A 24,778-nucleotide genomic window follows, 5' to 3' on the forward strand; every position below is an offset into this window, starting at 1 on the left:
ACTCGTTGACCTAGGAGGCAAATGAGCGTTCAGAAAGCTAGATGCCTGTGCGACCTCACCCCTTGCATTAATAAAAATTCGTTCAAGAGCTTTAGTGACAATTTTAATGACATTGCAGCTAAATTTTGCAGCAATTTAGTGACGGTCTCACTTTAGCGACATGACTTGAACCCTTTGCTAGGGCATGTAAGAGGAGAAACATTGGACAACAGCTCAAAACCTCCCGTAGTTGGCAAGTGACTCCCACACTAAAGTAAAGACTGAAGTAACTTCATGTCAACTCAGTTAAAACATTCATTATGCTGTTAAATTTTTTTTGCAACCAAGGCTGGTTGCAGTGCGGCATGACCAAAATAATTTATCTCCATGAACTATACAGGAAACTACAAAGTGCCGTAGAATCCTCTAACGTGGCATGCATGTTAATTCAGAATAAATAAAGAAATAATAATAGTAATAATAAGCATGTGACATAGCGTCTAAGTTTCAGGCCTTTGAATTTACAGAACTTGCATGGGTGCATTCATTGTTAGAATTCAATAGCAGGCTGTGGAGAAAAAAAAATTAAATTATGGGGATTTTCATGCTAAAACCACGATCCTATTATGAGGCATGCCATAACATAACTCCGTAATAATTTCGACCAGCTGCCGTTATTTAATGTGCACTCAACAAATGGTACACGGGTGTTCTTGCATTTCACCCCATCAAAACGCATCCACGGTAATTGGGATTTGATCCTGTGATCTAGTGGTTACCAGCACGACCCCATAGCTGCTAAGCCACCACGGCGGGTGGGTGCAGAACAGCACATCATTGGTAAGAGCAGTACCTGTGTCTTCATCAAATCTTGATCTATTAGTTCCTCACAGTCCCTCGACCTCAATGGGTGAGTTATGGCCTCTAAGGCAGCTTACAGGCTACAGGCACAACATACGAATTAAATGCTTTCAACGCATTGGGCATCGTGGCCATCAAAAACAAGTCACAGTACGCCTGTGTGCCTGCACTCACAGTGTACCATATTTGCATGTAAATAATGTGACCATGAGTATAAGGCTGAGTGGGGGCTAAAAAGGGTCAACCAAGAGTTGACGCTAAAGAAAGCATTGTCGACATACATCATGCTTAAAATGATTCTATAATGAAATGTTGATTATATCTCTCTATTCCGTCTCAGTCTGTCTTTTTTTTTTTCATGTTCATTATTCACTCATTTTGATTCTTATTTGTATTGTATTTCACATGCAATTACGTCTACCTTGTCTTCTTTAACGTTGACACTTGGTTGACCCTTTCTTCTTTTCTGAACAAGAAACCAGACGGGCCGATTTCAGAGACAGTGAAGTCTGTGGGGCAGTGTGGCTATTTTTAGACTATATTCACACCGATTATGTCCGTACAGTTAATTTTACCTATTCTATGACTAATTCTTGCTTCTTGTGGGCACCAGCAAAGCAGACTTCCAAGCACCATTGCCTTGCGTGAGCCCTGCTTAGTGCAGACAGATTTTCTAAAAGGACACCATACAGCGGTTTTGTCTCGGTGTGTAGATTTATGGTGGTGCACCTTTTGCAGGGGTACAGTGTAGTTAAGCCAACACCGTAAGTTCGACCTACACTGCAACAAATTCATGCTTTTTGTCTGATCAAAACCCACATTTTGATACCATTTGCAACTCGCTAATAAAAGATCTTGAAACTTGCCAAGCTAATCCTTTGGCTCCTTTAGAATACAGTGAAGCCCATGATCACCAAATACCAGCACATAAAAAACAAGGGACGAATGTAAGGAGCGCTGTACCGGCCCGAATTTCAGCTCGAATGTGGTCCATCTTTACTGACAAAAAAATTAATTAGTCCGGAGCAAATGCCGTCAAAATCTATGATCTCATGGCTAGCTGGTGCGGCAACATCAAGGTGGCGGCACCACCCACCTTTAATTTCCGCCTCTTTTCTGGCTTATCAGCCCTTCTCTCACTGTGAGTGGCTTTTTTATTAATGTTTAAGGGTAGTTTGCTAACACAGATCAGCTCATTTCCCACTTTAGTGTTCCTTTAAGAAACTTGTGAACAGTCTATGCCAAAGTAAGTGCGTCTTCTTACTGGTTGTAATGCTTGGAGGGAGCTGTGCAGTTCTTGGAAAGTCGGCCGGTCCCTGGCCTGTTGATGCCAACACTGTTGCATGAGACGATAGCTGCAAGAGGATTGGGAGGGAGGTTAGCACTTGCAAAAAAAGCCCAGTTGTATGCATTCTGAAGTGGCATGGATCAATCTTGCAGCGCGTTTCACTACGTCACCATTGCCACAAAGGCTGTAGATTTCTGTAGTCCTTGGTGAACTGATGGAAACTTTGGGTGAAAGCATTTGCTTTTCAAGCAGCAGATCTGACAGCGTCATTTTCATTCACAGATACGTTCACCACAGAAGAAAGAAATTGCTGCTCTGATGCACTCCATAGCACGTGCAACATGTATTTAGGCCTTAGCACAATCAATATTCAAGGATGCCCTGAACCTAAGCATAGTAGCGAAATGGCTAGGGCTACAGGTGTCATGGCAACTGCACCAGTACGCCTGTGCATGCACTGCGGGCACGATGAGATTGGTCTGTCAAGTGACTGCCCAATGTTGACTGTCCTTGCTGTGAAACTTACAGGGGAATCGACACTCCTCGTGGCCTTGTCAGCCTCAGGCCCCGCATCACACGGTCAGCCACGTCGGAAGTTGATAGATCCACATATGGACTTCCACCTGCGTGGCATTGTTCAAAGTTGACAGCTGCTCTGAGAGAAGAGTTCCATTTCAAGGTTCTATACAAATGTAAAGGCGAGGTCATATCTGGACACTGCTGTATTTCAAAACATAACACTTAACACATCAAAAATAAATAAAGAAAGAAAGAGTGTTAAATGACGAGGCAAGGGCACTCTTTATTTCTTCATTTTTAGCACAACAGTTAAAACTGAAACTGCAAGCATGACGTGAACCAACATGTTGCAAATTGCAACATGTAAATAACTTTTTTTTGAAAAATGAACTGCTCAAAGCCTTTATTTTGGTGTTTGACTAAGATAATGTAAAAACAAGGATATTCTAATGTACAGTCTACTTCCTTTATCTGGCCTTGACAGGACATGATTCGAGTTAATACTTTATTTAAGCGAACTAAACATGTACATGCACTTCTTGGATTTTTTAAATGCAGCTTTGAATTGCATGGTAGGTCACATTTGTCAATATTGCATTACTGAAAGTTGACTGTGCTTGTCGTTCAAGATATTGTAACATCAGAATAGTGAGGTCAAAAGTTACTTTCAGATGTACCAAATAAAACTGAAGGCCACATAAGCTTGCTAAAGGACTCACCTAAGGTGAACGTTTCCCACATAAGTACTGCAAAGGACCACCTGCACAAAGTGGATTATGAATGCCATACTATATTTTCTGTATCACATGTTAGCTACTGTATATTCAAATAATGAGTGCCAGTAGTTCTAAATTTCAGTATCTGCTATTAAATGACATGCTGTGCACGAGCACTTTACGCTGACTTCCTTGTCAGCTGGGTAGACTGTAATGCATGCTGTCATGCAACAGACAAAGGAATAGGGTCATGTGTGAAATAGCCTTTAGGATCATACATATGCTTCATAAAAAGAGTGCCAAGCTGCTCTTAGTTCTCTGCTGTGTTTTGTCGAGGACGATGAAGTTTGACTAATCAAGTGGGGGAGACGTTTTTTTCATTGAGTTGCATGCAGATGCATGCATGACAAAATCTGCATGGCAGGTGCTGTAGGCAACGGAGAAGCATATGAAGTGTGTGAAAGTGACATGTGACTTGAAATCACATTTACTTCTTACATTGCAGTGATGATACTAGAACATAATACTGTAGAACGTTGTTGATAAGTTTTGTAAAAGAAAACGCAATGAAGAACATACTTAAAGAGAAAACGTAAGATTGGAAGTCACTAAAAAGATTGATAGACTCAAGTGTAGTTGATATCTATGTAATGGAAAGTGTTGTGCAAATTGTTGCAGCACGGGATGCTGACATGAGCCGAGCTGTTGGGTGGGGCTTGAGAAGCCAGAGATGTACGGCTTCGGCAAGCTTACATTTGTGCTCCTTGAATTTGGCCTGGGCCAGCAGCTTTTCAAATGGGTCATTTTGGCAGGAAGTTTGCATGCCTACTCAGCAAGAATCATTGCTGCACAATACCCGGATGCGCGTCAAGTTGGTAGGGTCCAAGCGACCCGAGATGCAAGGTGTTGTTTCTCCATTGCATAGTGTTTTAAGTCTGCAACAGGAAATATAAACGAAATATAGTCGGTGGGCAACACCGGAATACAATGCCGCCATTTGGATAGGCGATGCTCCCTTTGCGCTGCCTGCAACACGGAACGTTCCGGTTATCACCTATTAAAAGCATGCAGTATGCTCCCAACGACACTACGGCCCACGCGCTGTGAAACTGATAAGTGAAGATGTTTGCCACAATAGGATTGGCGGCAATGGCTGTGAATGCAGTGTGCGATGACCTGGGAGGAGATTTACTCATTCCGGAATAAGAAACTCGGAGTGCACCGGCGTTTTCACGTGAGATGAGCAAGCAAGTATTGTGGGGAAGCTGCTGTGGCAAGCGGCTACTGTTCACGGTTATGCGCGCCTTGCACATTTTCTTTCTTACACGGGATCTGGTGGCCGGAAAATGTATCATATTGCAGTTTGGCAAGCTACTGAATGCAGATGCCGAAACATAGTGTTTTCCAGGAACTTATGAACCGGTAAAAAGTAAGCGTAGCTGTATTGGATCATTTTTTTGTGTTCTCAATGGCAAACGTTGATGCTGGGTAATCATACGTAATGGGATCGCATGAACAAGGTTCTACTGTATGAGACAGAAGGCACCTCAGACATAAACCTATGCACAATTAAACATGCATAGTGATGCACTCGTGCCAGCACACATTTCACATTTTCATGGATTTCAAAGCACAGTTCCTGCCTGCACTTGTGACCAAAATGTAGTGCATCTCATATCGGAAGCGGAAGGCAATAAACATAAAGTGATTCTGTGTGACTATCACTACGTGTGCTATAGCTTTAGCACACATGAAGTTATTCCACATAATACATTGCTAATCGAAAGTCAGTTCACCATAAAACGCATAGAGTTGCAAGTTTGTATGACTTTACTACTAGTGTAGTTTGCCAACTTTGGCTGTTAAGTATGAAACGGAGTGTATAATGTTGAGTTTAGCAGACGAAAATGACACATACACGTCGCTCTTCTCTGTGTGGCTTCCAGTCCTCAGGGCTTCAGGGGCTAACCACCGGGTGAAGTCGAGTTTCTGCGAAATAAAACACTACCGTGAGGACCCAACCGCTAAGCAGCAAGAGGCAAAGTCTTACCTTTCCTAGAGGGCTATACCGGGCCAGACCAAAATAGCTGATCTTGGGCATCAGTGGTTCAACCATGGTTACACACCGAGTGGACAATTGGCCATGCTGGATCTGCAAGTCATAACAAAACTCAACTGTGATTCTCTACAGTCTAGTACAAAAGAGGAACGGAGTCGCTGACTGATAATTTGGGCTCTGCAGAGACTGCCTAGAAGTCTGAGTAATCAGGAGTCCGAAATAATTGGATTCACCAAAAATTAAGTGTCTCTGTTCCACAAACGGCCAAAAAAAAGCTTATCAATGCATTCCTGCGTGCATGTATGCGTGTATGTGACCTGGTCTGTCTGTATTTCAACCACTGTTATGTCGTCAATACAGATCAATGAAAGTGTGGCCACTGTATGTGCGAGATTTCCGTCGTCTGGCTACTTATACAGAGATCGACCATGTTCCGATAGCCAAATAATTGCAGGTTTTTTTGCAATGGTCACTGTGCAGCACTTTATTCACTTGATCACATCCTTTGTCAGTGTTGACATTGAAGGTGGAGTTGGTCACCGTTTGGTTCTGCTTGGTGATTCTGAGTGACAAAAATTTGTAATAGCACTAGAAGTCATGCCGGACAATGTCGCTATTTCACACATAAAGCAACGAATACTGGATGCATGGAATGCACACAACAAACTAATGTATTGTTTACAACTTACCAACTTGGCTTGATTTGTTTTGTAGTTTGGGTGCTGTAGATAACTACTGAATTGACTAGGCTTTGCTACTTCTTGTTTCAAGGCAACATTGACGTTGTGTCAAAGCAACAACATTGCTGTTTCTGCTTAACTCGGCGGCCAAGTTAGCATGCGGTCATGTAGACAGTCCAAATTATCGAAGCCCATGATTTGACCTGGGTTTTGTTCTGGCACCTGATGTGTGTGCGAGCTGTCATGTTTTTTCATTTTTACGCAGTAGTAAGCTTACAATCCACAGTGCCTTATCCTATAGCGATTATGTGGAAAATTCTGTAGAAAATTTCTTTACAGGAATTAAAAATTTGTGGTCAAGTTCATGTTGTTCCAGGCAAAAACAACATGTGGATGCAACAGTGATTGTGTGCCAATCCAAAATCGTCATGGGTTTGGTTCCAGACATTAGCGGCCAGTTCTGATGGGGGCAGAACGCAGAAATCATGCAAAAATGCTAAATTAACAGGATTTGGCTGCACCTTTAACAAACCTAGATGTTGGAATTTAATCCAGAGCTCACCACTATGCCATCTTTCATAGCCCCCCACCACCTCCCTCACTCTGGGTTGCCAAGCTCTCTCAATCAATCGAATCAAAATACCTTTTTAAAGGAACAGGAAAATACAAAAGACGGCCACTCTTACCGTGTGGAGAGATTTGGTAAGCCTGAAAAGACTCAAAAATTAATAATAGGTGGCTGATACCAGCTTGCGGTGACGTGGATTTCGGTGGCATCTGGTCAGACCTAGTTAATTTTTCATCAGTAAAGATGAATTGCGCTGTATTCTGAAGCAGCCAAAGACTGAACTTGGAAAGTTTCAAAAACGTTTACTGATCTACGAAAGGCCAAATATCAAAAAGATACTTTGACATCCGTGGCGTCAGCATGAAATTACAATATCGAAGTTTGACATTCATTTTCTCTTCTAATATGCAACCTATAAGGGAAAATTATTCATAATAAAGTGTTGAAAGAATACTTCAACAGTATTGTGTTTCCCTTCGCCTCCCTTTATGAAGCTAATAAAGTACTCACATCCTCACATTTCCTTTGGTCCAACTAGAAGTGCAGCAAAGTGCTAATGCACACAATTATGATAATGAACTGGGTGTCCATACCCCTCTGGATGACAAATGGTGCATGCCCGCTGCCAATGACACCAGCAGGCCGACGAGGCGTTCCTCAGGGATTGCCGACACTCGACCCTCTGCACCGTGGCGACTGGTCAGCAAGAGGCCACGCAGTGAACTCGAAGGCTGCTCTACAGCCAATTGAAGCAGCTCTGTTGAAGATGAAATGAAGCAATACATTTCAATGCACCTGGCCATAGATGATCACCTTTAGTATAGTGCTTTAGCCCAGAAAGAAACATCAGTATAGGTGGCAACTTCGTGATAACCTCGTTTGTCCATATTGCATTCGAAACATTACTGTGTTGCACAACTCTCTCTAAACAAGACATGAAAAAACCTTTTGTGAATTTGATGCTCTTAACAATGCCTTTTTTTGACAGAAGGTAGGTAGAACAAACGCACACTAGACATTCGAGAAGTTTCAATCCAGACGGCTGAATCCACTTATAATGATACCAGTTTTAACAGTATATTGGATATAGCAAGGATCAGCCGGTATACTGTCAACTTTTGTATGTGTTCTGTGGCAAAATAAGCCGCTTACTGCAATGTTCCGATGCTGCGTCATCGGTTAAAGGAAAAAAAAAAAGAAAGAATCGTGCCACTTTGTTGCACCCTTGTTCGTGCCGTACACCCAGCACGGCATGCCTTTGTTGTACCCCTCTCCCGTCTCCCTTCCACCCTCTCGTCGACGTTGGAGGGGTGGAAGTGAGACTAGAGAGGGGTGACAAAGGCGTGCTGTGCAGGATGTGTGGTACAAAGGTAGGGTTTGTCCCCGATGCGCACCCAACCCCATGAGCTCGATTGCTGGTCGCTATTGGCTCAGCCCTTGCTTGCTCCATGCACCTGCTAGCACGCTGCTACTCGTTTAGCGTCTCTTCTCCTTGCTCCACTTGCATGTACGGGCTTGTGTGCCGCAAATAGACGCAATTCGGTTGCGCTAGCTGTGCTATGTTGCACATAGGCCTCTACTTGCAGATACAACAATGGGCCCTTGAAAGTATCGAGCAGAAGAGGAGCCTAAGAGTGCAAAAGCTCTGCAGAGCCTGCAGAGGTAGTATATGGTGTGCACTGAAGTGTTGAGGCAGGAGGTGAAGCAACGGGCTGACGAGATACGCGCAGCTGTGGAGCGCGAGTAAAAAGAGAAGGGATGCGTGACCAAAGAATAGTGGCATGCCAAGTGAATGGCCGCTGAACAGGGTGTTGGGACCAAGTGGCACCGATTGGAGGACTGCCACTTGCAGTATGCAGATGTGTACTTTCAGAAGCACTTTGTCAAAGATGAATTTAGTGCAGTGTGTAGCGTCTACGACCACCTCGGGTTCCAGTTGCAGTCGTCGGGGTGTCGCGGCCAGTGCAGGTGGGGGCCCTTAAGTGAGCGTTTCCCTGTGAGGATGTGACTTCATTCACGCTTTGCACCAGGTGCAAGGGAAAAATGCTTCGCATTGATTTGGGTAATCGTCGAGGATAGTTTTTACCTTAACCCTTTTCTTTTCTTGGATTTCGTGTTCCTTTTATTTTAAGTGTAGATGCCCAGTAGTCAGATTTAATTGATTTAGGCATTAATGCGGCATGTAAACATTGTAGGAAGTGGTTTATTTTACCATTGAACACCCACAAAAGTTCAGAGTGGGGCAGCTACTCATTGTTACATTTCAGTATTGTTAAAGCTGGTAATGCTATAAGTGGGTTTGATTGCGCTTCTTTCTCTCTAAATAAAATGTCTAGTTTTAACACATTTCTTGTTTCTATAATGTCATCAATAACCAGTGGCAGCAGAACAGATATAAAATTTCAAAATTTTCAGTGCTTTCTACTGCATTCACAAATGAGCACTCTGAACCTTGACCCATGAAAGATAATTCAGGTATGACGTCTATTTCAAGTCTTCATAATGGGAAGATTTCTGCAAGGAATGCTTCTGCGCAAGAAATCTTAGCTGTATGAGAGACAAGGCCAAAGCTGCACAGTTAAAGTATCAAGGCATGTGCAACTTGTTTTAGCTCCATAAAATTATAGGTTACTAATGTACATAAATCTGTTTGACAAATCAATGCAACAGTGTCAGATATACATAGGTAAGCTACAAGCATACATACCAGGCTCGTCTTCACAAGCGCCCATGAATTGGACCACGTTGGGGTGACTGCCGATGCGAAGCATGCCCTCAATGTCTGCCAGAAGACTTCTGCGTTCATGATCTGGCAGTGTCCACTCGGCTGCAGTTAAAAGGGGCAACAATAGTTGACGCATGGTTCTGCACAATTGCAGTACAATTTTGCAGTGGAATTGGAGAGTTCCTTCCAAAGTTTCTTGACTTTATTAACATAGCATCATTATCGTACAGTCAAAATCTTAAATGTGTACATTTGTAATGGTACTCAGAAGTGAAAGGACTCCAGGATGTTTGTCTACGGAGATGCACAGTTACTGTAAATTACCTTCTCTTTGCAAGCTTTATTTTTGGTGATATTATTCCATGCTGAAAATTTGAAATTGTTCCAGGACGGTGCATTTTGTGAGATGGCTATGCCACAAATAGGTTACAAAGCTGGAAAGACTGCTTCCACAAATAATTGTTCGTGGACCAATTTTTCATGAAATATAAACCATTCCTGAAGGTCATTAAAATTCAGTTTCTGATAACATTGACATACATACTATGTAGGTCTGTAAGACGTACATATGTATGTCTGTTTAACTTGTTTCTTTGCCTATGGCTTGTCTGCAACACGTATTGACAAGTTTAGTGTGGATTACCAACTACCCCAATTTCACACCCTGTTCAAATTAAGTTGTCCGCAGCATATGACAAAGGTTGCTGAATAAAGCAACAAGTGTGGAATAATAAGAGAAGGGCTGCCTAAAGGCATTCACCAACATGTGAAAATTGGAAATGTTATAGAAGTCCATGCAAGGCAGTGCGTCACATTTCTTTAAAACTCCATGCAAATGCTGGTCTGTGACATTAAATGGCTAGCTGCATCAGTGCATCTATACTTAGCACTTACAGCCAGAACATTTTTGTATAGGTTCTTTATCACACTTATGTCCTCTCAGGTTTACCTAATCGTGATCTTTACTTCAGTTAACTATGGTTTATCACATTACACTGAGTCAGCTGTCAGCTGCAGTGATATTTGTGAAGTTTTTTTGTATTTATGCTAGACATGACATCTTATCAGTGTTGTAGTGTCTTATCAATAGAGAATACCCATACTTGCTGGTTCTTTTTTGTTGTATGAGAATGTATCAAACTTCAAATCTTCGGTCATTTTCTGACATGGCTATAGTAGCCCTCTAGCAACATAACGGAGGGAATGGTCCTGCAGTTTTAGGTCACAAATTACAATTTGTATTTATTGCTTTTAACTGTTTCCAATCTTTGTGAACAATGTTTTGGGGAAACAAACGGTTGAACTAGAGGCACGGTGGAGAGCCGCACTGACTAACTCAGATCTTCAGGACCAACTTTGGGCCATCCAGCAAGCCCGGGAGGCTACCGGGAGACAGGGTCTCTCTGCTACCCCCAGTGTGGCCTAGACCCAGGCCATCAGTTGCAGGATAATTAATAAAGTTGTCACACACACAAACAGTTTGAAACCACCAGGCACTTTTGATTGGATAGCACCAAGACCACAATATCTGGCACCTGTATGTAATGAGTACCTTATGCTGCGTTTTAAATTGTGTAGAATTGTGCTAAAATGGTCAGATCAGAGCATTACTAAAGCTGGAATCGACAACACAAAATACAGGGTTCTTGTCCCTGTCATTCTGTAGTGCTCAGAGCCAATCACTGCTAATGACTAACAAGCTCAAATCAAGATGCTGCTTTAGCAACACGCTTCCTTTAGCACAACAATAATGAAAACTTCACCTGGACAGCGTTGCACGCTCACGGGCACCTTTCGGCTGTCCTCTGTGACAAGGTGCCCGGCTCGGACTGGCCCGAATCGGCCCTGGCCGAGTGTGGTGTCCGAGAGGAGCAGTCGCGACCGAGGCACCAGGGGCAACATAGAACGCAGCTGGGTGTAGAACGCCCCCAAGTCGGCTCCCTCGCCCAGTTGCAGCGAGCCCGCACTAAATGGAGTGACATCGTCCTGAAAGGGTGAGCTTGTGCGTAAGGCCTCACTCGCACAAGCCACTATCATGAAGAGTGCAACAAGAAAATTGGAAGGTTATAGCCGCTTGGCATGTTATGTGCACTGAGTGCAACAGAAGTCGGCAAAATCGAGTGCTAAAATGTGACATCTTCCCCGAAGAGGCAGTTTATCTGTAAGGCTTCACTCTCGCAAGCCACTGTGACACAGAAACTGGAAGCCTGTGCAATTTATGTGTGTTAAGTGTGACAGCGGCTTAGCCATTTATTGACTGTTCAAACAATAACTTGAACTACACTGCAGCATGCATATTGAGAACTGACCATGTCCAAGCTCGGGTGAGAGCGCAGCATCAACTCCTCGGTGCGCCTCCTGCGGCGGCTGTAGTGGCGCCGAGCAAAGACATAAGCCACGATGAATGCCAACAGCAGGCAGGCGCCTAGGGCCGTAGCAGCCGAGAGCCACGAGGACAACACTTGTGACCTCTCGTCCATTACAATAACTGGAAGAAAAAATATTGGCATAGATTTTGCTGGCACAAACACAATATGGCCCAAACAAATATGGCACAAACTTTGCTACACTGGCTGAAACAGTGCAGCAGGGCAGAAGACAGAATGAGCTATTCCCTACTCCTGATATAGAGTTGTCTAATTCTTCTTTGGTCATACTGGTACTTTATTTAAACGCGTTGTTTCTGTTGTCTCTTTTCTTGCTCATCTTTTTTCATTGTAGTTTTCTGTCTTTTGTGGGACACTACAAGATTGGCTTTCCTACAATGCTCTTCCACCTAATTCATTGGAAACATGACAAATTATCCAGGTGTGCTTCTGTAACACTTTGCATTTGGCCCGACCAACATGTCTACAATAGGAAATTAAACATCAACACCTGCACCAGTGCTGCCATTCCTGGGGCTCTTCCTTCCTCACTCTGTCTGAAGGGGCCCCTATAAAGTCACAATTTTCGCCAGAAGTGTGCATTTTCTAATGTGGTTCGTTTTGGATTTCTGAGCATGTAAAGAAGCTCCTCACTAAGTTTGCTTATTATCTGCACCGTAGAAGAGAAGAAAATGAGATTTCTTCACCCAGCAGTGGCATGTTTTGAGATCGCTGAATTGACTTTTCTCAGTTTGCACTTTTCGGCCAATTCACACATTTAGGAAAGTTATCGCTTCGAAAATGCAAAGTCGAAAACTGTTTGTAAGATTGACACCTTGAACTTCTAAATTACTTTTATCGGCAACAAAGTATAGATATCTAGATCACAGTAACAACAAAGAAACAAGCTTAATTTTTAAATAATGCAGTTTCTACAAAAGAAGGCATAAAATTGCAAGCAGCTGCCTCTATTCTGTAATGGAGGGAATCCAGAAGATATTTACTTTATCATTTTTAAAAGGATAGTTTTGCTAAGGGGACAAACTCGTATTCCCAATGAGACAGGCATAAGTTTTTTCCCATTTGTGGTAGGGTAATCAAATTTACTACATGTTCTAATGACAAAAGACAAATCCTCCGGCCGAATTTCGGTAAAACTGGCATATTGGTTCAAAAACTGACCTTTCAGCCCCACATTTCCCTTAACATTTAGAATTTGCTCCTAAGCTTCAACATCGCTGCAACTGGCAGGTCTGGCATTTTTTTGTCAGGGCAGATAATAAGCATGGAAAAGTCTGCTTACGGGCAAGTCATATATGCCAGAGGGAGTTAGAAAAAAAAAAAAAAGCCTCACACATATTTGGAGCACGGTTCTGTATATCGTGCAGTGTGCTAGCTAAAGGTAGTGATTTTGCAAAAGGATCTTGCATTATAGTTGTGTGAATATGGTAGGCTTTCTTGCAGCCCTTATGCAGTGGCCCCATATTGAAGAGGGAGAGATGCAAAAACGCACATGTACATAGATTTAAATACATGTTAAAGAACCCCAGGTGGTTAAAATAAACCCAAAGTTCCCCACTATGGTGTGTTTCAATCATATTGCTACGGAACAGCCGCCACAGTGTGGCTGCACTGAGGAGAAGGAAGACGACGTGGCCACCGCTTGATATAGCGTCGCCATCATTGCCACCGCTTGTCTACGTGTAAATATATTGTAGACTCATACGTCAGCTACACGTAACATTAATTTGGTGGAGGTGGACGTTCCCCGTACCCGTCATGGAGCTTCGCAGCGGTCGCAACGGCGACAGTGCAACTTCGGCTCCTGCTGGCGGCACTTCCTCTACGCAACCGTCTCCGCCTGCAGCCCCGACTTACGTCGCCATTTCCCCACCTCGGGATCCTGGTGTTTTCAACGGAGTCGGCAGTCCTGATGTTGACGACTGGCTCCGCTTATACGAACGTGTCAGCACCAGTCACAGGTGGGATTCGACTATTATGCTCGCGAACGTTGTTTTCTACCTCGACGGAGCTCCACTTGCATGGTTCCAGACTCACGAAGAGGAGATCTCGAGCTGGGATCTCTTCAAAGAGAAGCTCCGCGACCTTTTTGGCAATCCCTTCGGTCGTCAAGTCAATGCCAAGAAAGCCCTAGCCACACGTGTACAGACGTCGACCGAGTCCTACGTGTCCTACATTCTCGACGTCTTGGCCCTTTGTGCCAAGGCTGACCCGACCATGTCTGAGGACGATAAGGTAAATCACGTCCTCAAAGGGATTGCTGATGACGCCTTCAATTTACTGGTGTTTACCAACGTCACCAGCATCGATACGATCCTCAAGGAGTGCCGCCGTCTTGAGCATGCTCAAAGCCGCCGGTTATCCCAGCACATCACGCGACTTCCCAACACAGCTGCTACGTCATCCTGTGATGACCTCTTCCACCAGCCGTCGCGATGTGACAACTTGACCCGCATTATTCGTCGTGAGGTCGAAGCGGCACAACCGGCGGCCCCTTCATTTCCGTCACCTGATCATTCTCCGGTGACAATCTCCTTGATCCAGGCCATCGTCCGTCAAGAGTTATCCCACGTCGGCCTGCACTCCATTCGTTCCGCATGCTCGGAACCTCTCTCTCCACGCACGGCCCCACCGCGCCCTTCTTACTCTTATGGACAGCGCAACCCCTCCGAATGGCGAACCGTGGACGACAAGCCGATCTGTTTTAACTGCCGACGCATTGGACATGTCGCTCGCCACTGCCGCAGCCGCTGGACTTCCCCCACTCGCTATTCTCCTAATTACCACCCTCGCCCCTCTAGTGCGTCCTTTTCCTTCGCCCCTTCTATGCCCACCCCATCCTCTGACCCTGCGACGCCTTTGACACGACCCCGCTACTCCCGCTCGCCTTCTCCCTCCCGTCGTCAATCTCGCTCGCCCCCGTCTCGCCGTGCTCCTTCTCCGACCTACTCGCCGCTCCCCCGACCGGAAAACTAGACAGCGCAGCTTCTGGAGGTGAAGCTGCCAACACGACATTGGCTCAAAATCCTCGCTTCACCTTACCGACCAACAAGAATCTTTTGGACGTTCTCGTCGACAATGTTCCTGTGTGCGCGTTGATTGACACCGGGGCGCATGTGTCCATTATGAGTGCTGCTCTTCGCCGTCGGCTCAAGAAAGTTCTGACGCCTGCCCCGAACCGATTTGTACAAGTCGCCGACGGAGGGACTGTCGCTATTGTTGGCATGTGCTCTGCCCGACTCACCATTGCTGCGAGACACACCGTCGTTCTCTTCACCGTCATCGAGCATTGCCCTCACGAACTCATTCTCGGTCTGGATTTTCTTGCCCATCATTCTGCCCTCATTGACTGTTCGGCCGGCTCACTTCGCCTTGACTTGCCTCTTCTTGCCGACCCTGTGGACCCGCCTCCCAGCCATCTGAGCTGCATAGATTTTATTCGCCTACCACCTCACTCTATGACACACGTTGACTTGTTGGCCTCACCAGCGGTACCTGACGGCAATTACGTGGCCGCACCAATTCCGGCCGTTATGCTTACACATGGTGTTATCGTGCCGCACACTGTGCTGAAAATTACTGGTAACCGCACCTGCCTTCCACTCGTCAATTTCGCGCTAACCGCGCAAGTTCTGCCTCAGGGGATCTCCTTGGCTATAATTCGCGCTTTGCAGGATGATGACGTCGAGCCATTCACAGTGGAAGATCGTTACAGCTCAGCCCATACCGTGACGTCGTCGCACAGTACTGACGTCGACATGAAGAAGATGGTCTCCTCTGACCTTACACCTGCTCAAGCTGCAGCCCTTTGCCGCGTTCTTGAAGGCTATCGCGACATTTTTGACTTTGACAATCGACCCTTAGGTCAAACGTCCGTCGTGACCCATCGCATAAACACTGGCGATGCGAACCCTATTCACCGTCGTCCATATCGTGTTTCTGCGTCAGAACGAGCTGTTATCCAACAGGAAGTCCAAAAGATGCTTGCAAAGGACATTATCGAGCCTTCCTGTAGTCCCTGGGCTTCTCCCGTCGTACTTGTCAAAAAGAAGGATGGAACGTGGCGTTTTTGTGTAGATTATCGCCACCTGAACAAAATCACAAAAAAGGACGTGTACCCTTTGCCACGTATTGATGACGCTCTAGACTGCCTGTACGGTGCCACTTATTTTTCTTCTATCGACTTACGGTCCGGATACTGGCAGATATCCGTCGACGACATGGACAGAGAGAAGACTGCTTTTGTTACCCCTGACGGCCTTTATCAGTTCAAGGTGATGCCTTTCGGTCTCTGTAACGCGCCCGCCACCTTCGAACGAATGATGGACTCTTTGCTTCAGGGGTTCAAGTGGTCCACCTGTTTGTGCTATCTGGACGACGTCATCGTTTACTCACCCACATTTGACACGCATCTAGACCGCCTTTCAGCGATTCTTGACGTGTTCCGCCGCGCCGGTCTCCAGTTGAACTCGTCAAAATGTCACTTCGCTCGCCGCCAAATCACCGTCCTTGGACACCTCGTGGACGCCAGAGGCGTGCGACCTGACCCGGACAAGATTCGCGCCGTTACGAACTTTCCTGTTCCGAAGTCTACCAAGGACGTTCGTAGTTTCGTAGGGCTGTGCTCTTATTTCCGACGCTTTGTGAAGGATTTTGCGACCATCGCCCGTCCCCTTACCGACCTCTTGAAGAAAGACGCCCTCTTTTCTTGGGGACCTGCCCATGCCGCATCTTTTTCGCAGCTCACTACTCTCCTTACCACGCCTCCAATTCTGGCCCATTTTGACCCGTCTGCTTCAACGGAAGTTCGAACTGATGCCAGTGGTCACGGCATAGGAGCAGTATTAGCACAACACCAGCGTGGACATGATCGCGTTATAGCCTATGCCAGCCGACTTCTCTCACCCGCCGAGCGCAATTATTCAATCACAGAGCGCGAGTGCCTCGCTCTTGTGTGGGCTGTTGCCAAGTTTCGCCCATACTTGTACGGACGCCCCTTCTGTGTCATCACTGATCACCACGCGCTCTGCTGGCTATCCTCGCTCAAGGACCCCACGGGACGACTCGCTCGCTGGGCGTTACGCCTGCAAGAATATACCTTCTCCGTGGTATACAAGACGGGACGCTTGCACCAGGATGCCGATTGTTTGTCCCGCTACCCCGTCGACGACCCGGCTGATGCGGACACCATCACTTGCGTTTTCTCTGTGTCCAATTTGCTCGAAATCGGCAATGAGCAACGCCGCGATCCTTCCTTACGAGCCCTCATCGACCATCTGGAGTCAACGCCTGGCGACGCCTCTCTCCGGATGTTTCTCCTTAAGGAAGGGACACTATACCGCCGCAATCTCGATCCACACGGCCGTGACCTTCTGCTCGTAATTCCATCCCACTTGCGGTCGACTGTCCTCCAACAACTTCACGACGCTCCCGTGGCTGGACACTTGGGCGTCTCGCGCACATACGACCGTGTACGCCGTCGCTTCTTTTGGCCGGGTCTCGCTCGCTCCGTGCGGCGCTACGTTGCCGCTTGTGAGCCCTGTCAGCGCCGGAAGAAGCCCTCCACACCTCCAGCTGGATGTCTTCAGCCGATCGACATCCCACCGGAACCCTTTTTCCGTGTTGGTCTAGACCTTCTTGGACCGTTCCCTCTCTCGGGCTCCGGAAATAAATGGGTCGCCGTCGCTACTGATTATGCTACGCGGTACGCAATCACCAGAGCCCTCCCGACAAGTTGTGCTACTGACGTTGCTGACTTTCTGCTCTATGACATCATTTTAGTGCACGGTGCCCCGCGCCAATTACTCACTGACCGTGGCCGCAGCTTTCTGTCGGCAGTCGTCGAGGACATCCTCCGCTCCTGCTCGACTAAGCACAAGTTCAGCACGTCCTACCACCCACAGACCAACGGCCTCACGGAGCGCCTCAACCGGACCATCACCGACATGCTATCCAAGTACGTCGCGACCGACCACCACGACTGGGATCTTCACTTACCATATGTGACGTTCGCGTATAATTCATCGCGTCACGACACCGCCGGCTATTCACCATTCTATCTCCTATATGGCCGAGAACCCGCGTTGCCCTTGGACACATTGTTGCCCTCGGCCACACGTTCAACCACTGAATACGCCCGCGACGCGATCGCACACGCCGACCACGCGCGCCAGCTCGCCCGCACCCGTCTCGAGGCCTCACAGGAGCACCAGAGACGCCGCTATGATTGCCACCATCGCGACGTACAATTTACTCCGGGTTCTCTGGTGCTTCTCTGGTCCCCCATTCGACGTGTGGGCCTTTCCGAAAAGCTGCTGTCCCGCTACACTGGCCCATACCGTGTGGTGCGACAAGTGACCGATGTCACGTATGAAGTCATCCCCGCCAGCCTCTCAGCGTCATCGTCGGCTGCAAGTGACATCGTTCACGTGGCGAGACTAAAGCCATATCACGCACCTTTCGCCGCGGATGTGTAGATTAAGCACCGGGACGGCGCTTCTACTGCCGGGGGTGATGCTACGGAACAGCCGCCACAGTGTGGCTGCACTGAGGAGAAGGAAGACGACGTGGCCACCGCTTGATATAGCGTCGCCATCATTGCCACCGCTTGTCTACGTGTAAATATATTGTAGACTCGTACGTCAGCTACACGTAACAATATTGTGGTTCTGGCATATAAAACCCCAGAATTCTTTTTTTTTCTTCCGATTGCTTGAGCTTTCGATTTATTTGCAGCTGACAACCACTCTTCTATATGCAAAAATGACACTTTTGAGAACTGTAACTGTACTTTAAATATAATTGTTTTTTTTAATGAGTTTTTTTCACGCTTCTCATAAACAATGGTTCGAAATACCCAGACGTTTGTGTACGGTGCATTGGGTGCACATTAAAGGTCCCCAGGTGGTCAAATTTAACCTGGAGTCCCCTACTGTGGCATGCGTGATAATCACATCTTGGTTTTGGCATGCAAAATTTCAGAAATAAACATCGACTACTGAAAATCCCAATTTTGTGCTAACTTGCAGCAATAACTGCACATATAATCATCACAGTATTTAATTGCTATTAAAGAATTTTTATGTGGCACCCACTCTGAAATGAATGGCACCATACATTCTGAAAGTCTGTTATGACTTGAATTTTTGGTTTGAGACAAGAAAGTCTGAATTGCTACAGGTGCCTTCTAGTGCAGTGAAAACATCCACATAGTATACTTCCGCGCCATTTGCTGCTTCAGCGTTAAATATATAGGTTTATTGTTTTAAAATACTGACAACCAGTGTTGGCAACTTTATTTGACTGCATATTAACATCTAAAGCGCACAGTCTCTCATCTGGCAGACTATACAAAAGTTGGTATAATTGCAGCGTTGAGCTTTACGCTTACTGTACCTGAACAGGCATGAGTGCATGACTTCTTCTGAGTGTTTAGTCTCACAGAAAACTCATGTGCTGAACTGCACCTTGCAAGCAATAAATGCTGTCACACATATATTATTTCAGACAGCCACACATGACATCAGAACGAAGCTTCCTCTGCCTTAAGCAACTTCTCTCGACTTAAAAGTGAAAAGCTTAGAATCAGTACGTGGCAAAACCATGACAACTGTCTAGATAGCTTAAACATGCCCACGTCGCATGGGCTTTAGTATTGAAAGTTGGGCGAGTTGGTGTTGGTTCGTTCTTGAAACAGTGGGACAAGACGGGACGTGGAGAAGGTAATGAAATTCTGGGGTTTTGTGAGCCAGAACCAGGATATGATTGAGGCATGCCATATTTGGGGACTCTGGATTAATCTAGACCACGCGGGATCCTTCAACGTGCACCTAAATCTCAGTGCACGAACATTTTCACATTTTGCCCGCATCATCATGTGGCCACTGTGGCCAAGATCAAACCCACAACCTCGAGTGCAGCAGTGTAATGCCATAGGCACCGAGTGACCATGGTGGGTAGAAAGAGGAAATAAAGAGACAGCAATGTCTTGCCTTTTCTTTCTTCACGTCCCATCTTTATGCACTGTTCTGAGAATGAGCATAACCCTGCTGGAATCGCTTATTTTTACTTGTATTGAGTAGATCGTAAACTTCTGTGGCTGGTTGTGTTAACATCATGGCACTTACCAGGTGGCTGAATACGTTCCGTGCTTGGGCCTTCCACCGAGTATGCATATTTGGTCACCTGCAACAAGAAAGGCTGCTATCATCCAACTTATCTCTGCTGCAGGACAAAAATATTCCATCCATCCTCGGCGTTTAAAGGTAGGGCAAAGAGAAATATTAGGCTCCAATTAACCCTTTCCGTGCCAAGGACAAGCCTCACTTGTTCAGTCGTTTTCTCTATTATATGCCAATAATGCAGAAAATAATGCAGAAACTCGTGAAATAGCGTACAGAACCTTTGTTCGTCCTCAGCTCGAATTCGCTTCCGCCATCTGGTTGCCACATCAGGAATATTTAATAAATTCTCTCGAACCTGTTCCAAATTGTGCCACGCGTTTTATCGCGAAAGATTACAGTAGGCATTCTAGCGTAACTGCTATAATGTGTGGGGAGCACCCGCCTCCATTTCCTCCCGCGTACCCGCGGCGTCCCGTTCGCACGTGGCGACGGGTCGCGCCGGCGTAGACATGGGAGAGAGGCACTACGCGCCCTCCCTTTCTCCGTCGCTCTGATGATGCGCGTACCCCTCTTCCCCTACGCGGCTCACGGGAAAGGGAAACGTATCCGGCGGGCGAGGAGGACTTCCCCTCGCAAAAAGGTAAAAAAGCATAAGAGCGCGCCGCCGGGGGAGACTCGTTTCTCTTGGGACGCTGACACCTTGGACCGCCTGGACGACAGCACCTGCCGCATCCCGTGAGTGACCTCGTTTGTCTGACCCCCCCAGACAACGAGGCAAGGCTATTTACTACTATTACTGAGAGGACGTCCCTCTGCGAGTGTTCATTATTGCTAATTGCAATAAACGTTATTACCGTTGACGCCGCTGGTTGCCTTATTCATTCGAACCCGGCGTAGCCGCGATTCCCGCGCTACGGGTTGGGAGTACCACGAAGCGACTGCGTGGGGCTAGATCCGGAGCTTGCCTTCAGCCCTAGCCGCACGCAGAGTGGAACCCCCACATTTGGCGCCCAACGTGGGGCCAAGCTCTTAGCTCTTACATTGGTGCCATCACGTGCGTGACCCTGTTGGCATCACGACATGTGAAGAAGACCAAGAAAGCATGGGAGGAGCATGCGATTATTTTTCAACTTGTCTGTCTTGTTCGCAAAGGACTGTTCTCATGACATTTTGTGCACTATGTGCATAATTATCTAAAATGCAATTAAAATGTCAAAGGTGGTTTAGGGGCCCTCTAATAGTGCATTCTTTGGGTAGGTTAGTTCGAGAGGCCACCATAATCAAATACTGGCACAAAATCATTGAATGCAATGATCGCGAAACTTGCCGACTACTTTGGAAGGTTTATCCTTGCTTTATTTGTTTTTGGCAAGGGGGGACAAGTTCTGCCATCACTAACTTTTGTTTATAATGAACAGCATTTATTCCATGAAATCGCTTGCTTTATGTGGGCTTAATGAGGCTTCAAATGGGTCTAGCTTGTATGACATCAATTGTTTACTGCCCTGTACTTCTCGTGTATAAAGATGTAAACAAAATAAACAAACATGTGCCCAGTAATTTGTTGGTCCTATTTACATTGTCCTTTGTGTGAAAAGCACAGCGTCATAAACGGAATGATTTTCATCGGCTCCAATGCAGACGCTGGTGCTTACCCCATTGAGCGTGCTGGCAACACCTTGAATTGGAAGGTACTCTTCACTGGGCGACAGGGGGGCGTTGACAAATCCACCATAGGAGCGGCCATCGCCGAATACGAATGTTCGATTTTCCCACTCTGGCCCCACTTCAGCTGCAATGTAGAATGGCGTGCCGGCCTCTGCAGCTTCTCGATGCCCTGCCAGCCGCTCTGGGCTAAATGCCATAAGGCTACTCCGCTCAAATGCAACGAGTCGGTAACCCCTGAAAAGAAGACCACAAGCTTTTTAAAGTGAAGCTTTCTTTTCTATGAGGTATAGCGTTTGTCATCATTTTCATGCCGCGCGCGTGCATGTATATATATATATATATATATATATATATATATATATATATATATATATATATATATATATATGTGTGTGTGTGTGTGTGTGTGTGTGTGTGTGTGTGTGTAAACTGGAAAACGAAGATAAATGAACAAAAGATGGTTGTTTTTAGGGTATCCAACAAGATAAAGAATGCCCTAGATCACAAATACTTTGTGAACTCCCGAATACTTGCTACAGTTGACACTCAAATACCTAGGAATAACTATCACCAAGAACCTAAGCTGGAAAATGCATATTGCAAATATCAAGAGCACTGCTGAAAAAAAACTTTGGTTTCTGCACAGGAAGTTGAAGCTTGCGCCTCAATCTGTCAAACTAACCGTGTTTCTTATCTATGTGAGGCCAGCATTAGAGTATGCAAACATTACATGGGACCCGTTCCAACTGGGTCTAATAAACAAACTTGAAAGGGCACAAAGAAGGGCTGCGTGGTTTATTTTGTCCAAGTATTTTTCTGCCGACTCGGTAACAGAGGTGTTAAACCTGCTTCAACTACCACCTCTATCCCAGCGGCGTCTAGTGGCAAGACTAAAATTCCTATTTTTGCTTTCTAAACACCATTTTAACATCGACATTGCAGATTACTTAGCTCCCCCAAAAAAAGTGAATTCTTAAGAAAAATCATGATTCAATGTTCGCTGTGCCACAGCTACATAACGCATCGCATATTCATTCCTACCTCGAACAATAAGAAACTGGAACGCCCTGCCATTATCGGTTATGCAGTGCACCTCAGCTGAAACCTTTGAAAAATGCATAATGACATCATTACAAACCTGAAAATTTGCTTGCTTTCATTCTTGTACGTGTTTGTTTATTTTTTATCAACTAGTAGATATACCTGGATTGGGAAGAATTGGGGATAAGAGTTAATGGAGACTACCTTAGTAACTTGCGATTCGCTGATGATATTGCCTTGCTAACTCAGTAACTCAGGGGACCAATTGTAATGCGTGCTCACTGACTTGGAGAGGCAAAGCAAAAGGGTGGGCCTAAAAATTAATCTGCAGAAAACTAAAGTAATGTTTAACAGTCTCAGAAGAGAACAGCAGTTTACGATACGTAGCGAGGCACTGGAAGTGGTAAGGGAATACATCTATTTAGGGCAGGTAGTGACCGCGGATCCGGATCATGAGACTGAAATAATCAGAAGAATAAGAATGGGCTGGGGTGCGTTTGGCAGGCATTTTCAGATCATGAACAGCAGCTTGCCATTATCCCTCACGAGAAAAGTGTACTACAGCTGTGTCTTGCCAATACTCACGTACGGGGCAGAAACCTGGAGGCTTACGAAAAGGGTTCTACTTAAATTGAGGACAACGCAACGAGCTATGGAAAGAAGAATGATGGGTGAAGGGATAAGAAAAGAGTTGATTGGGTGAGGGAACAAACGCCAGTTAATTACATCTCAGTTGAAATCAAGAAAAAGAAATGGGGGGCATGGGCAGGACATGTAATGAGGAGGGAAGATAACCAATGGTCATTAAGGATTACGGCTGGATTCCAAGGGAAGGGAAGCGTAGCAGGGGGCGGCAGAGTTAGGTGGGCAGATGATATTAAGAAGTTTGCAGGGACAACATGGCCACAATTAGTACATGACTGGGATAGTTGGAGAAGTATGGAAGAGGCCTTTGCCCTGCAGTTGGCATAACCAGGCTGATGATGATGATGAGTAGATATACCACATATTGTCTGTTTTATGAATTCGAGTGTTTTTCATGAATTAGAAAAGTAATTGCCAAAGTGTTATATTACTGTTAAAATTATTAGCTTATCTGTTTTCTATAAGTGTCACCTTACTAATGTAATTTGGAAATGAATTGCCGGGGTGTTATACTACTGTACAAATTCCGTCTGTTTTCTTTGATTGACACTGATGATGTAATTCACTGTTGTAACACCCTGTTTGTATTTTTTAACTACTGTTCAAATTATGACTTTTACCCACTTTCTATGACTGACAAATCGATGTAATTTACTGTTGCAATACCCAGTTTTGTATTTGTGATGCCTTAATCTGTAACGGCCTTATGGGGGACAGTATCATAAAAAGGAAAGAAAGAAAGAAAAAAGCAAGGCATGCTAGTAGCACACTTACGTAATTGGACCTCTGGAACTTGTCCCTGGTGAGAGCTGCACGATCATCTGGGTGCCATTGCGTGACAGAACTTGTACAGTAGGTGGCAGGTCTGGCTCTGCAGAATGTAACGTGGAAGGGGACATGTGCTCTGAAGTAAAGTTTTCATCAAAAAGACAACTTGCAAGGCGTATACAGAGTATTTTAATGATGGCATTCTCTAAGTGTTTTTAAAAAATGGGAATACAAGACAAAACGACAATTTTTGTAGGCGAATATTCGTAGCAGTTTTACATTAACATTTGGTCACAGTAGTTTACAGTGATTTTTAATTCGCAGTAGGTTAATAATTATGCTTTGGTGCATATTCTATTGCAATCGTAAAACTGAAGCCAGTCAGTGCTCAAGCCATATTTACTAAGTAGAAACACTAAGACTAACACCAGTTCTAATATATAGTTAGATCTCGACATAAAGAAGTTGGTAAAATGGCACTTTGCTATATTGAAATATTGTGAAGTTTGAACTTTCGTGCAAATGTGTAGTCACTGATGAATTTTTCTTATGCAGAAGGAGCCTTAATATTTTTCAATTATTTGGGCAATAGGGAAAAACTAACTTTAATAAGAAAAAAAAGTTATATTTTGTTGAATTTGAAAGTCGGCGACCTACAATACAGTTTCATGCCATGTCAACAATATCTTCACACCAGCGGTTCGAAGCAAAGCTTGGGAAACTTTCGCGCGCACTCTGCCGCCCTAGCTGA

At 45.4% G+C, this 24,778-nt stretch overlaps 1 protein-coding gene across 1 annotated transcript in view; it reads right to left on the minus strand.

Annotated features, from left to right (window-relative positions):
• Window positions 1-24,778, minus strand: part of LOC142560495 (tyrosine-protein kinase receptor UFO-like) — a 42,776-nt gene that overhangs the window by 7,885 nt on the left and 10,113 nt on the right. Inside the window, exons 5-16 of the mRNA XM_075672651.1 lie at window positions 24,034-24,130; window positions 21,561-21,807; window positions 19,909-19,966; window positions 11,705-11,883; window positions 11,159-11,381; window positions 9,378-9,497; window positions 7,264-7,427; window positions 5,414-5,515; window positions 5,282-5,352; window positions 3,367-3,407; window positions 2,655-2,751; window positions 2,105-2,195 (exon numbers count right to left, since the gene is read on the minus strand). Of these exons, the coding sequence (XP_075528766.1) occupies window positions 2,105-2,195; window positions 2,655-2,751; window positions 3,367-3,407; window positions 5,282-5,352; window positions 5,414-5,515; window positions 7,264-7,427; window positions 9,378-9,497; window positions 11,159-11,381; window positions 11,705-11,883; window positions 19,909-19,966; window positions 21,561-21,807; window positions 24,034-24,130 (1,490 nt within the window). The remainder of the gene's footprint in view (window positions 1-2,104; window positions 2,196-2,654; window positions 2,752-3,366; window positions 3,408-5,281; window positions 5,353-5,413; window positions 5,516-7,263; window positions 7,428-9,377; window positions 9,498-11,158; window positions 11,382-11,704; window positions 11,884-19,908; window positions 19,967-21,560; window positions 21,808-24,033; window positions 24,131-24,778) is intronic.

Source organism: Dermacentor variabilis, chromosome 10 (genome assembly GCF_050947875.1).
Source record: "Dermacentor variabilis isolate Ectoservices chromosome 10, ASM5094787v1, whole genome shotgun sequence".
Taxonomy (NCBI): Eukaryota; Metazoa; Arthropoda; class Arachnida; order Ixodida; family Ixodidae; genus Dermacentor; species Dermacentor variabilis.